At 38.1% G+C, this 14,411-nt stretch overlaps 1 protein-coding gene across 1 annotated transcript in view; it reads left to right on the plus strand.

The window, feature by feature from the left end:
* Positions 1-14,411, plus strand: part of LOC133883728 (BEACH domain-containing protein B-like) — a 33,637-nt gene that overhangs the window by 4,499 nt on the left and 14,727 nt on the right. The window contains exons 5-21 of the mRNA XM_062323145.1: positions 793-1,113; positions 1,476-1,695; positions 2,485-2,538; positions 2,737-3,141; positions 3,833-4,151; positions 4,275-4,721; positions 4,809-4,967; positions 5,084-5,233; positions 5,312-5,467; positions 5,595-5,636; positions 5,727-6,071; positions 6,525-6,698; positions 7,881-8,041; positions 11,644-11,932; positions 12,185-12,602; positions 12,724-13,060; positions 13,587-13,775. Of these exons, the coding sequence (XP_062179129.1) occupies positions 793-1,113; positions 1,476-1,695; positions 2,485-2,538; positions 2,737-3,141; positions 3,833-4,151; positions 4,275-4,721; positions 4,809-4,967; positions 5,084-5,233; positions 5,312-5,467; positions 5,595-5,636; positions 5,727-6,071; positions 6,525-6,698; positions 7,881-8,041; positions 11,644-11,932; positions 12,185-12,602; positions 12,724-13,060; positions 13,587-13,775 (4,186 nt within the window). The remainder of the gene's footprint in view (positions 1-792; positions 1,114-1,475; positions 1,696-2,484; positions 2,539-2,736; positions 3,142-3,832; positions 4,152-4,274; positions 4,722-4,808; positions 4,968-5,083; positions 5,234-5,311; positions 5,468-5,594; positions 5,637-5,726; positions 6,072-6,524; positions 6,699-7,880; positions 8,042-11,643; positions 11,933-12,184; positions 12,603-12,723; positions 13,061-13,586; positions 13,776-14,411) is intronic.

The following is a 14,411-nucleotide window of genomic DNA, read 5'->3' on the forward strand; positions in this document are numbered from 1 at the left end:
GTCAGGATCAAGTTACATACATATAGTGACGTCATAAGTGAATAACAGAAACAATATCCTTAACTTCTTTGTTCTAACAAAAACGGACCAACGATGCAGCGGAACTAAGCGCAATCTTCAATCTTCTTGGCGACTCCATAGGCAATCGACAGAGAACACACCCTAGAATGCACCACCCTCTGCGAAGTCCTCAAAATCTTCCTCAACTGAGAAACATTGTTTAGGTATAGCAAGTGTGAGTATATGGAATACTCATTGCATTAAGTTTAAGAAATAGAGTCTTGTGTCATGCTACAGTGCTGAGACAGAGCTACAAGCACTTTGCTACAACCATTTCAAAGTTGGTCTGGAGCTCTACCAAACACGCCCATAGGTGCATCTTATATTCACTCTCACTTCCTCAGGAGTCGGCCATTGCTCTCAAGTTTGTGCTTTTAGAGCTTCAAGTTGCTGATATCTTCACCAAGGCACAAATTTGAGAGCAACCTTGTTCCCATCTCCTCAAACTTCATGTTTTAGATCCACCACATTTTTTTTTCTTTTTCTTTTGATGGGGGTGGGGGCTGGGATTGGTATTGCTAAGTGTATTATCATGCGTAATATAGAATGACTTGGCCATTCGTCTCATTCATCTTGGATTGGGCCGTAAGGCCCACGACCTCATTTTATATATACTTGCTTGCTAATCAATAAAGTTTACATCATTGTACATAGTTTCGTATCCCTCTAACTAACATCTTTGAATTTTTTTATGAAATAAATCTTATTAACTTCGTCTTTTGGAATATTCAGCTGCAGTTGCTCAGCTCAAAAGCTTGAACAGTTTGCTTGCTTCAGATGACCAATCTTCAGATGAAGCAGTAGAAAATACTAGGATGATGCTAAATGTACTTGTTTGGATAATCACAATAATTTCAAACTTCATGAAGTTGGAGCTAATCATTTCAAGGATTCCCTGTTTTGTCAAGACCACTAAGTATACCCCATCAAACAGCCATTTGGCCACAGTTACTTCAAGTACTCTAGAAAGCACCATTTCTGATACACTTCGCCATTGGCAGCAGAAGGCTATTGTTCTTGTGATGGAAGCCGGTGGTGTCAATTGGTTAGTAGGTAAAGTTACCTTTTAGTTTTTTAGAAATAGATACTACAATTCTGCATATTTGTTTTTAAGTCATCATTAAGACACTCATTTCTTGACAATGTTATGTTGATACCATAGTATTTACTGGATTGTCAAATAAGTCCTGTATACTGAAAAAGATTCACTGTGGTGTGTAGTAAAACCAAGTATATTTCATGTGTGTGTGTGTATTTTCAAAAAGTTCCTGGGGTACATGTCATGAAAGTACTAATTAAGAGTTGCTGTAATTAACGATGCCATATTGGCTATTCTTTTTGACATAAAATCATGTAGAGTATTCTTGTATTTTTACCATTTTTGTTACTTTATAAATCTATAAATAATACTGCAGAACTCTTACGGGTCATTCAAAGACTGAATGTGAAAGAGCATTGGACTGATCTCTCACTTCATTTTATCACTCTGGGCACTCTGCGATCAACTGTTTCTGGTACCCGTGCGCAGAATCATTTCAGAAGCATTGGTGGGTTGGAAATTCTACTGGATGGGCTAGGACTGCCTTCTAGTAAATTTTCGGTTTCGAAGCATTCATCTATCTCAACAGATGAAAGGTGCAAATTTCAGGGTCATTGATTATTTTATTTATCATTTCAGGCTTTCTGTTCCCTCTTCTTCTTATTGTGCATAGAAGTGCAAATGTGCCGGATAAGCTGAAAAATAATTATTATTTTTAAGGGAAAGCTGAAAAGTAATTATTGACCCAAGAATTTTCTATATCAAAGCTAAAATTGTAGTGCAAAATGCAACAACACTTGAGCAAAAATTGTTTTTGATCTTTTCTTTGAAGTTGAAAGTCTGAAAGTAGTATTAAATTCAGATTTGATACCCAACAATCATTTGAATCTAAAATTTATATATCCAAATTCAAGATGCACATCATAGCTTCATTTAAAATATTTAGCTTGACGTTTCCATTTTGGGATTTCATTTTCAAAACATTATATTGATCTCGATTTAATTTGCAAAATTGAATTCTGCATTTTCTTCAACAAACTTATGTTGCAGAATGGCTGAAAGTTGGAATGTTACTATTTTGGTACTCAACATACAGTTACTCTCTTCTATACCATATACTGGTCATTATGTTTAGGTTGATGTTTAATTAGTCACAGAGAAATCTATCCCTCCTATTTGTTTTTCTGACTTTGTGCATTTTACAAGCTGCGCCGTAAGATAACGTGTTAGTTTATAATGGACATTTTGCCTTTTTTCAATAAAAAAAATTCTGCAATGATGTATTACAATCATAAGCTGCTAGGGTAATTATTCAACTTTACAATGTTAGGTTTCACCTTCTTTCTGTTGCCACTTTATGTTCTGACATTGCCATGCTCTTATAGGGGTGAAATACTCATGCTCCAGATACAATACTTGCAAACTCTGAGTGAGGCAGTGTATCCTTTTCTCTAAACTATTTTTAAGTGGTACTTAGCTTATGTTTTGCAACTTCCAGAATATCATGGAGGCATACTGATGCACTAGCTACTAATACTGGTTTACAATGAATTTGAAGAATTCAATAATGCATTTGAACTTATATATCATATATTGATAGTGTATTTTCCCTTATTGGATCCTTAACTGCTATTTAGATTTGGCAATGTCAACAGTATGCAATTTTTGTGTGAAAGTGGACGTGTACACAAATTTGCAAACTGCATCTGTTGGCCTGCATTTATGATCCAGGAGTTCCATCGGCAAAACGATAACACTGGGGCTTCACTCGCTCTAGATTCTATCTCTGGTCCAATTTATTTTCTTGATATAACCGAATGGAATGACTACTCTGTAAAGTTGAGCAATGCTCTATGTTCTTTTATTCTTCCTTCGAAGGATATGAAATACTGTTCCGATGAAACTGCCAGCAGCCAAATTTCAGTATCCGTCCCATCAGCATACCGGGAGCAATCTGTGAGATGGATCATTAGGGTTCTTCTGACCGTCTTTCTATGCATCAAAGCTTGTACTAGTGAAACTGAACTGCCAAACCATATAAAGTAAGTTTTCTTATTTATTTTATGTATAACCGTAAATATCCTTCTCAACTAGAATAGTTAACTGTAGTGCTTTATTACTTTGTTCAGTGCTATTAAGATGGTTTATTTCGCCTCACAGAAATTTGCTTTTTGAAGCTCAATACATATTTGCCCATCATCACTGTTTATTGAAATATCGAATACACAATAGTCGGTCGTTCAATCAATGGCAACTCCGACATATTATTTAGTTAATAATCATCAGGTGACTATTAATCTTCTAAAGTGCATTGCAACTCCTATCTGTGCAATACTCCCTCCGATTGCAAATGTAGGTCGTTTTAGACTTGTGCACAATGATTAAGAAAGTAGATCAAATGATATTGTTACCTTTTATTTATTCTGCATTGAAAAAGATAACACATTCAATTATGAGAGTGGTAGTATTTATTAAATAAGGGTAAGACGGGAACAAAAGAGAAAAAAATACATAGAAGTTCGAGAATGACTTATATTTAGAGAATAGTTGAGGAGGCTAAAACAACTTACATTTGCAACCAGAGGGAGTAGATTAGTAGGATGCCATCTACAAAATATAATTATTTCCCGTGTTCAAGTCACTGAAGATAACATTCGAAATTTGAGCTGTTATAATTTATTTTGTAATCACTGTGCTGACAACTTTTTCCGTGTATGCTGACTCATTCTCCAGGGTTTTAGCAAAAACCCTTCAATATTACATGGTTCGGATGTTCAGAAGGGTTCTTATTTCAACACCAGCTTTACTCACAGCTTTTCGAGTGGAAGGTGTATGGGACCTGATATTCTCAGAGATTTTTTTCTATTTTGGGTCACCTGTAGAAGATGGCCATTTTCATATTGTTTCAGAGATTCAAAATGGTGATGTTAATAATAATAGAATATCAACTGATTCTGAAAGCTCGTATCTTACTGATGTTAACATTCTTCAAGTGGAAGCTATTTCCTTATTGGAGTTTGCTGCAACACTCAACGAAAACACATATAACATGGTAAAATATTTTCTCTTATGTTACATTGTAAGTTCATTGTCTAATCAATAGTACATGTTATTATGTTTTGTTCTGAACTCTTTATGAAAGTCTTCTACTTTCTATTCTTTTTTTCCTTTGTAGCCAGAATGTTCGGCGCTGCTAGATGCACTTGAACATTGCATTTCTGATCCTTTGGTGGTCAGTGTTGTTCTTAAAAGTTTCCGTGTTATTCTACAACTTGCCCCAGAACAAACTTTAGCTTCATTCAAATCATTGGATATAATTACAAGAGTCCTTAAGGCGGCATGCCGTCAGGCACAAGAACTACAAAACTTCAGCAACTTGGTTTGTTTTGATGTTATCGTCAGTGGAGATGGCTCCCAGTTTAAAAATATTGAAGGCAGAACTGAGAACGCTCTTATATGTGTAGAGTTAGCTTTTAGCCTTTTTAAGGAATATGTCACTATATTGAAGGCTGGAAGAATTCTCGTTTTGCACAATGCTGACTGTATTGAGTGTTTATTCGACTTGTTCCAAGAAGAAAACCTTCGAAAGAATGTGCTGGAGCAAGTTCTTGCCTTATTTAGGGTAAGATTATGTTTATCTTAGATTATCCCTCTGTTAGTCTTGTTTTAATCTTGGGAGCTAAAATATGGTTATGATTTCCTGTACCAGTTGCCTTCTTCGTCACCACAAGATCATGCAGCAAAGTTGCAGCTATGCTCCAAATATTTAGAGAACTTTGCACGAGCAAATGAAAAAGAAAAGGTTGAGTCAGAATTGTTAATTGATCTGCTGTTCAACATGAGAGAGATCATAATGATAGATCACATGGTAGGTTTCCACATATGGCTTTGTATATAGTAGTTGGAAGTGACAATAATTTTTTCCTCCTACTAGTAATAACGTAATGTGTTGACAAATGTACTTCTATACTCCATTTTGCTCAGTACTATCAAAATCTGTTCCGCGATGGAGGGTGTTTTCTGCATATTGTCTCTTTGTTGAATGGAACATTCAATGAGGTAACTGATGAGCGGTTGGTCCTTAATGTCCTTGAGACGTTAACCTTATTACTTGAAGGAAACGATGCATCTAAGGTAATCTTACTGGCGCATGTGGTTCATGCGATAACTTCATATGATGTGCTGATAAAAGTCTTTGTTTGTCTTGTCTAGGGTGCCTTTAGATTGCTAGTTGGTGGGGGTTATCAAATGTTACAGAGCTTGCTACTGGATTTCTACAAATGGTCACCGAGTGAGAGCCTCTTGGATGCATTGCTTAGCATGCTGGTTGATGGGAAGTTTGAGTTAAATGAGAAAACAACAATAAAGGCTAGTTAATTTCATAACTTTGAAAAAATTAACACAATATTACCATTGCTGGATTCGTTTAATTATGGTGTGCTTTGTTCTTTTATTATTGTAGCTAATGTAGTGTTTCTTCAATTTATTTCTTCAGAATGAAGATGCCATTGCGTTATTTTTCAATATTTTACAGAAGGTCCTCTCTCTCTCAGATGACAATACAATCTCCTCTGATAATTTCCATTCATATGCTTTTTTTGTGACATAAACAATTTCTGATTGGCAGAGCAGCACATCACTTCAGCATTATGGGCTTGTTGTCTTGCAGCAGTTGCTCAAGCAATCCATTGCAAATAGAACCTCTTGTTTCAGAGCAGGATTGCTAAGTTATCTTCTTGATTGGTTTTCAATAGAGGAAAAGAATGACACAGTTATCGAAATTGCGGAGTTAATACAGATAATTGGTGCACACAGTATATGTGGCAAAGACATTCGGAAAATCTTTGCCCTCTTGCGTTGTGAGAAGATTGGTGCCAAGCAGAAGCACACTTCTTTGCTTTTGACAAGTCTCAGTCACATGCTCAAGGAAAAGGGACCAGAAGCTTTCTTTGAGTTCAGTGGCAATGATTCTGTGCGTCTTGTCACATTTATTGAGCAATTTAAAATTTCATCTGCTTGGTTCATTGTTTAGATACCAATAGATAGGTACATTTCGAACATTGTGGTGTCCGCATAGGTCAAAATTGGGTAGTTTTTGAACTCTATTTTTTTAAAAGAAAAAGTTGTGAGGGTGCTGTTGGAGTATGTCCCTAATCTGTAGGACTATCCCTATATTTTGTTTTTCAAAAGTTCACCTTTTTGTCTCATATTTTGTTACTCTTTGTAAGTTTCTAGATCTACATTCCTTTTGTTAGAACCCTTTCATTTTTCTCTGTTTGTGAATTAACCTTTGAAGGTTTTTTATGCCAATGTTCCGCCAATAAAATCATTTTTTCGTTTTCATTTCATGGCGTCAACCGCCATCACTTTGTCGTAGAATATTTGATTTGGTGACTAATTTGCATTCTTTCTTTTCCCTCAACAGGGCATAGATATAAAATCACCCTTCCTATGGCCTTACAATAGAGGGCTATCTTTTTCTTGCTGGTTAAGGGTTGAAAACTTCCAAGACAATGGTATGATGGGCCTTTTCTCCTTTTTCACAGAAGATGGAAAGGGGTGCTCAGCTGTGCTTAACAAAAGTGCTCTAGTATATGAGGTAATTGCAATTTTCTTCCCCATTTTGAATCAAATCAAGTACTTCAAAAGGTTTGGTTATTGTTGTGAAATAATTCATTGGATTTGTGCTTTTTAATTTTTGCAACGAAGATTCATGCCGTTTATTAACTAGTCTATAGATAGAAATTATAACTCCCTTTGACCGATAACTTATCGGCGACCAACATCTTGACTAGTGTTATCAGATCTGGCCGCCCTGCGGTTTGACCGGAAAAATCTGGACCCAGAGCCTGGGATGGACCGTTCCCACTATTGGATTGTTTCTGTAGTTGAAGCGTTTGAAGCAGGTGGGTTTTGACAGAAATTGATGACATGCCAACCCAACCCATAGCTGCTTGTATAATCCGCAAAAAAACATGAGATGGCACATTTACCATGGAGTGGCAGGGACAATGCCAACTGAACAGGGAAGCTCACATGTTCCGTAGGGAATAGCAGTCTATAAGACCTGCAGACATGTGTATACAATTATTTGGTTACCTATTTTCGTTCCATATCTATTTGTTATATTTAAATAAAACCCACAGTTCAACTTGTGTCCCATCGGTCGACCAGTGATTCAATGATCCAAGACCTTTGCCAGGTCATATAACATTGATCTTGCTTAGATCAGTTGACTATGTTCTAGCATTTATCAAATCTCCAGCTTGCGTCACAAATATGTGGAAGTTGAAGAAATGCTCAGTGGAAACATACTACTTTCATAAGCAATTTGAAGAAATGAATCAAATTCAATTGAACCATCTTTTAAACACACTGCTAATGTTGGCCATATGGATCCATGTCTATTGTTTACACGATTTTGATGTGAGTGCTATAAGCATTCGACTTATGATGTAGTTATACTGATTTCTGTTTGAAGAAATTTCAGCTATTTTTTATAACTCCATTTGATGTTTATGGGTTATGACTGATTATTTAGATAGTTTTTCAAACAATTCTCTAGCTATATACTAATGTGTGGATGTGCAATACAGCTGGGCTTAGATACCATTATGTTTTTTGCTCTGAAGTCTGGACAGTTGACCCTCCAAAGTACGAAGTACTTTATGTTTTTTTTTTGCCATAGTAGCTGTAAATATCTTACTCTGCACAATGAAAATTTGAACTTTCGCAGGAATTATGGTCCCATTTTAAACTCTGGTCTTTCCCTGTTTTGCAGTCTATCAACCAAAAACATCAGTGTGTTCTATTACCACTCAAGATCCCACCGAAGGAATGGAGATTCCTTTCTGTTACTCATACAATTGGGAGGGCTTTCTCGGGAGGAAGTCAACTGAGGTGTTACATAGATGGGGAGCTAGTATCATCCGAGAAGTGTGGGTGAGCAAAAGCCTTATGTATTTTTTTTTTCTTGAACACGCAGGAGAGCTGCGTATCATTGTATTAAGATAGAAGAAAAAGTTCAAACAAACAACAAAACCCACACATACTAAACTTAACTCACACCCACACACGCGAACTCTTTTCTGAACTGATTACATGGCTTGACACTGAACTAAGTAAACGACTAGCTACCAGGACCCAGAGGCATTACATTCCTCCTCTGACCAGTTGCACTAGACCGGAGGCCCCTGCCTCACACCATAGTCGAGCCTCGTCCCAAGATCTTCTTGAAACCTATTGTACATCGGGGTTTGCACCATCGAACACACACTCATGTCGGTGTTTCCATATAAGCCACGCTCCCAAGAGAATGAGCGAGTTGAACCCCTTCCCCCTATGCTTGTTTTCACCCACCAATCACTGAAGAGTTCGTCTTGCTGTGGTGAAAGATCAGGGAGACCAAGGTGTCGAAACAAGGAGAACCAAACCTGCTGTGCAAACACGCAAGAAACGAGAATGTGGTGCATCGGTTCCTGATCTTGATCGCAAAGTGGACAGGCAGCAGGATGTGGCAAACCTCTCTGGGCCAAGCGGCCAGCTGTCCAGCACCGATTATGGACTGCCAACCAAAGAAAAAACTCAAAATGGACAGCCCCATGAAAGAAGACCTTATATGCCGATTTGGTCGAGTAAAGCCCCGAGTCTGGAAATCTCCAACGATGTTCATCTTGAGTATTCGGTTGCAACGTAACCTCAGTCAACAGGTCCCATAGCTCAAGATATCTCACAAAGGCAGCGATCGAGGGCCCCCCTATATATCGCTCACCCATAGGGATGGCAACGGGTACAATACCCGCGGGTAGAAGCTATACGAACCCGTACCTGCGAGCTAATTCCTAAACCTGTACCCGCACCCATTACCCGCCATGGGTAAAAATTGAAACCCGTGCCCGCCATCCGCGGGCATCACATACCCGCGGGCATACTATATACCCGTTAATATAATAAACAAGCATTGTAAAATCAAGCATGCAAACAAATAATATGCACATTTATGAAACCACACACAATGTAGCTATTCTCGGTAACAAGTGAAGGAGAGGAGAAGAAACAAATAGAAACCCTAAACAAGTGTGGACTTTATATATTAAAAATAAAATGGGCCCACATGTTAGATGTATGGAGCGGGTACACGGACGAAGCGGGCATGGGTAGACTTATTTCATACCCGTCTCTCTATACCCTTTGGGTTTAACTTCAAACCGCACCTATACTCACGGGTAAAAATTGAAACCCAAACCCACACCTGTTAGGGTTTTTACCCACGGGCACGCGGGTAAATGTGCCTATTGCCATCCCTACTTACCCATTTGAGGTCTGTCAAGGCTTCCAGCACCATACGCCTCTTGGTCAATCTCTTGGAGACGAGAGTAGCCAAGTTGGGAGCTAAATCAGCAACAAACTTTCCATGTAACCATCTATCAATCCAAAACAAAGTTGATGCCCCATTACCAACAATAGACACCACTGCAATAGAGAACATGGCCTTCACGTTTGTGTGAACCTGGATAGGGAGAGTGACCCAAGGTTTATCCGGCTGCGTCTTTTGCAGCCATAACCATCTCATGCGTAAGGCCCAGCTGAGTGTTGTCAGATCATGAATTCCCAAACTGCCAAGCTCCCTTGGACGACAAACTTTTGGCCATGCAATCAAATAGTGACCTCCATTAGCATCTTTTCTGCCTCTCCAAATAAAAGCCCTGTGAATCTTATCCATGGCTTTAACAGTCCACTTTGGAAGGTCCAAAGCAATGGCGTGGTAGATCAGGATTGAAGTTAGCACAACCTGCACCAAAGTCAACCTCCCAGCCCGGGTCAAAAGTCCAGCTTTCCAACCTGGAAGCTGATATGCAATTCTATCAATGAGGGGCTGAAGTTGTGCCTTTGTAAGCTTCTTGATGGATAAAGGCAAACCGATATAAGAACATGGGAACTCCTTGATTTGACAGGGAGATGAGCAAGCACCACCATGAGCTCATTCCCAGTGCATTGTATCGGCATGACGCTGCTCTTTTGGATGTTTGTTCTAAGACCCGATGCAGCCCCAAACACATTCAGGATATCTCTTATCACACCAATGTCACCCACCGCCAGCCTCAAAAATGAGACCACGTCATTTGCATAAAGAGACAACCGGTGCTGGATACTCTGATTAGAAAGAGGTTGCAGCAGACCTTCCATACTTGCCTTGGTGATGATCCCATCCAACACATCCGTAACAAGAATAAACAACATGGGAGATCACGGGTCTCCTTGTTGGAGCCCCCGCCGATGATGAATCTCTTCACTGGGAAAACCATTGAGCATTACCCTTGTTGATGTTGCCAGCAGGCTGCACATCAAATTGCGCCATATCATACCAAAACCAAGTTCATTGAGCACCTCTAACAAAAAGGACCAAGAGACCGAATCAAAAACCTTTGAGATATCAAGCTTGAGGAGGATGTGAGGCACCTTTTGTTGATACAGCAGCCTCGCCGTCTGCTGGACTAATAGGAAGTTATCTTATATACATCTCCCCTTCACAAAGGCGCTTTGATTGCAAGAAACCAAATGTTGCAGTTGACCGGCAAGACGATTCGCCAACACTTTGTAATCAACTTAGCAAAACTATGAACAAGACTAATAGGTCTGTAGTTCTTGATCTGTGCGGCATCGCTCTTTTTTGGAAGCAAGATTAAGAAGGCGATGTTCAGCAACCGCAGGTTCCTGACATTACCTCGATAAACCTCATGCAATACTGCCATAATATCGGGTTTGATAAACCTTCAGCATTCACAATTCCAAATAGCATTAGCTTTGTCTGAAAATCACGTGTGCTCCATTTTAGGTTTATAGACTACAAATTGCGTGAATTAGGTTGTGCAAACCGCTTTCATAAAATGGTTGTTTCGCAAATTAAGTTATCATAATTTTATTTAGCGCTATTTAGCACAACACAGCCGCACCAACATTGCAGATCCATAATCCTACTATTTTTCATCTTTCTCATAATCACATCAGAAAAATCCCAAGAGAATCATTTGTGCGACAGTTGAAATTCAATTCATTAATTTCATAAAGTAATGCTGTAATCGTGGAACTACTATTTGTTGCTATCTCTGTTACCAAATGAGTGTTAACTTGTTTTATAACGAATGCTATCAAACTTTTGGAGCTTTGAGGGCTATTTAGATGGGCCACATGAAAATAATATTGTTAGGTTTATCATCAAAACTGTTTATATAATATATTTTTAGTAATTTCACTAATGTGTTGTTGGTTAAGTTAATGGAGTAATGTCATTATGCATATTGGTGACAATATCAACACTTATTTAACAATAGAATACTTTTATAACCATTGTTAAAAAGGAGAAAGGGCACTGATCAACAATGGTACCTGCTGAAAACTAACCATTCAAGTTCCAGCTTCTTCCTATCTTATTAGATTTTCTTGCATTAAAAAGTTCTTGTTTTATGTATACTTTATGATTTTGTGAACTTTTATTTAACACAATTTTTATCTTGTACACTGAAACTTGTCATTGCTATTTTAAGGTATGCAAAAGTCAATGAGGCAATGACACACTGCACCATTGGTACAGAATTGATGCCTGTTGGTGAAGAATCTATCTCTATTGGTTTCGAAAAAACCTTTGCCTTTAATGGTCAAATGGGCCCAGTCTATGTGTTTTCTGATGCCCTCTCTTCAGAGCAAATAAAAGGCATATATTTTCTAGGACCAAGTTATATGTACTCTTTCCATGGAGATGATTCACTTTACAGAGGAATTCTTGATTCAAGAGACGGCATTTCATCAAAGATAATCTTTGGTCTCAATGCACAGGTTCTAATTCTCTTCAGTGATGTACATTATATTAAATTTATTTCATAAATTTGTAACACTCTGGCCAAATAGAGGTGGCCCATCTCTGTAGTCGTAGTGGTGGGATTAGCCTCACATTGAGAGTTTAAGTGAGTTCGGACATAGTATAAACCCCAGGGACATAACATAGCAACGGTTGTTACATACTTACATCACGAGCTAAGGGCCTCAGATTGACTAAGAAAATATTTTGCATTTTCCCCTTCTCCCCAGGCTACTGATGGTAGGAGTTTGTTCAGTGTGTCGTCTGCACTCGATAGTGCTGACAAAAGTACATTCGAAGCTACAATCATGAGGGGGACAAAGCTATGTTCGCGACACTTGCCACAGGATATTATTTACTGTGTTGGTGGTGTCTCCGTGTTTTTCCCACTCTTCACTCAATTTTGTGATTCTGCAACTGATGTTGTGCAATCTTGCCATACATATGTCAGTAACGATAAATTGGCTGCTGAGGTCATTGAGCTAGTTGCAACTGTTCTGGATGGAAATGTATCAAATCAGCAACAGATGTATCTTCTTTCTGGGTTATCTATTCTAGGCTTCTTGCTTCAATCTGCTACACCTCAGCTGTTAAACATCAAAACACTTTCCTCACTGAAGTATATGTTCAACATTCTAAGGAACTGCGGTAATCTCTCTCTCTCTCTCTCTCTCTCTCTCTCTCTCTGTGTGTGTGTGTGTGTGTGTGTGTGTGTGTGTGTGTGTGTGTGATGTGATATACATTACTAATACCTTTTCTGCACATTCAGGAATGTCAAAAGTTCTGCTGAAAGATGCTATTTCACAAATTTATTTAAATCCACAAATATGGGTATATGCAAGCTATGAAGTACAGAGTGATCTTTATATGTTTCTGGTAAAATATTTTGAAACGGATGGAAGGCTTTTACCAGTACTATGTGGACTTCCTAAGATTATTGACATTGTGCGCCAATATTACTGGGAAAAGGTAGATTCTAGGTATGTTGTTGCTTCCAAGCCTTTGCTGCATCCAGTTACCAAACAAGTTATTGGAGAGAGACCTAAGACAGAAGAAATATGCAAGCTTCGGCTTCTCCTTCTGAGTTTAGCAGAAATGAGCTTAAAGTAAGTATTTCCACATCCTGTTCAGCCTTTTAGAGATTATTTTCACTGTTCTTCCTTTTTTCTGTTTTGTCTTTGATTGCTTCCATAGATGATAGATATCTCAAAATATTGAGGACGGTAACTAGGATAACTAGATCGCCTTGCCTAGCAGGCTCTGATATGATCTTTACTTTATCTATTTCTTTGCTTGCCCTAATACATAGCTATTGCCAACTATATATAGCTGGCCAACTAAAGAGTCTCAATCCTAATCTAACTAACTATTAAACCGAATCCAACTCTATCTCCTAGCTGATTCTATCTCTAAACAAATCAAATCCTAAATTATCAAACTTATCTCCTAATTAATAAGGTAACCTATCTCCTAACTTGATCTCATGCTCTATTGTGCCCATATCACAAAATTGTATATATTTTTCCACAAATCACATGGTAGCGATCATTATGCATTTTCGCAGAATTTCATAGCAATCTTTAAGCATTCCTGTAGACTTTCATTCATAATACAGCAACTATTGGTTTACAGGCTAAAAATTTCTCCAGATGATATAAGAGCACTTGTATCCCTTTTCGAGAGAAGTCAAGACATAGCATGCATCGAGGATATATTGAACACAATAATCCGTGTTCTTTCACAGAGTTCAGTTTTGTCATCTTTCTTGGAGAACGTAAATTGCCTTGGCGGTTGTTGCATTTTCATCAATCTTCTTAAGAGGTAATATATTCTTAATTGTTTCAACCTAGAGATCATTTCTTCTATGCTGTTATCTTGCAAATCAGATCTGATACATTACCATGGTTTGAAGCTAAGTTGCTTGCTAATGTGACTTATGAGCTGCTTGACAATCTGCACGAGAGTACATTAATTTCCTTAAGTTGTGATTCTCTTTGACTCAATTATTTTGTTGTGATAATGAGTGTCATTGTGTGTGTGTGAATCAAGCTAAGGCAAAGGTAAATCTTGAAGCTGTAATGACCTTAGATCATTGGTTGCATAAGAGTTGGCGATATAGGAGATAGATGTCTAGAAAGAGAGAGGAACAAACTTTTAGGGAGAAGAGTTAATTTTTTATTTGTTTAATCAAACCAGAGTATTGGTCTCATATTTTTCATGTGCTTCCTATTGTAAAACAGAGATTCATCTGTATGCTCTTTTCAGGTAAACTGTTTTGCAAGGGCTTTCTGCTTCTTGTGAAATATGTTTGCCCATTGTTCAAAAAATCGGTGATCGGTAGCTGCTTTGTCGGCCGGGGGATAGGGATCGGTTAATTGGGGATTAATTGAATTAATCGGTCGACCATTAATTGGTTAGTATAAAGTACTTATGCAAACATGTATACGATGCTAAGAA

This window comes from Phragmites australis, chromosome 10 (genome assembly GCF_958298935.1).
Source record: "Phragmites australis chromosome 10, lpPhrAust1.1, whole genome shotgun sequence".
Lineage (NCBI taxonomy): Eukaryota > Viridiplantae > Streptophyta > Magnoliopsida > Poales > Poaceae > Phragmites > Phragmites australis.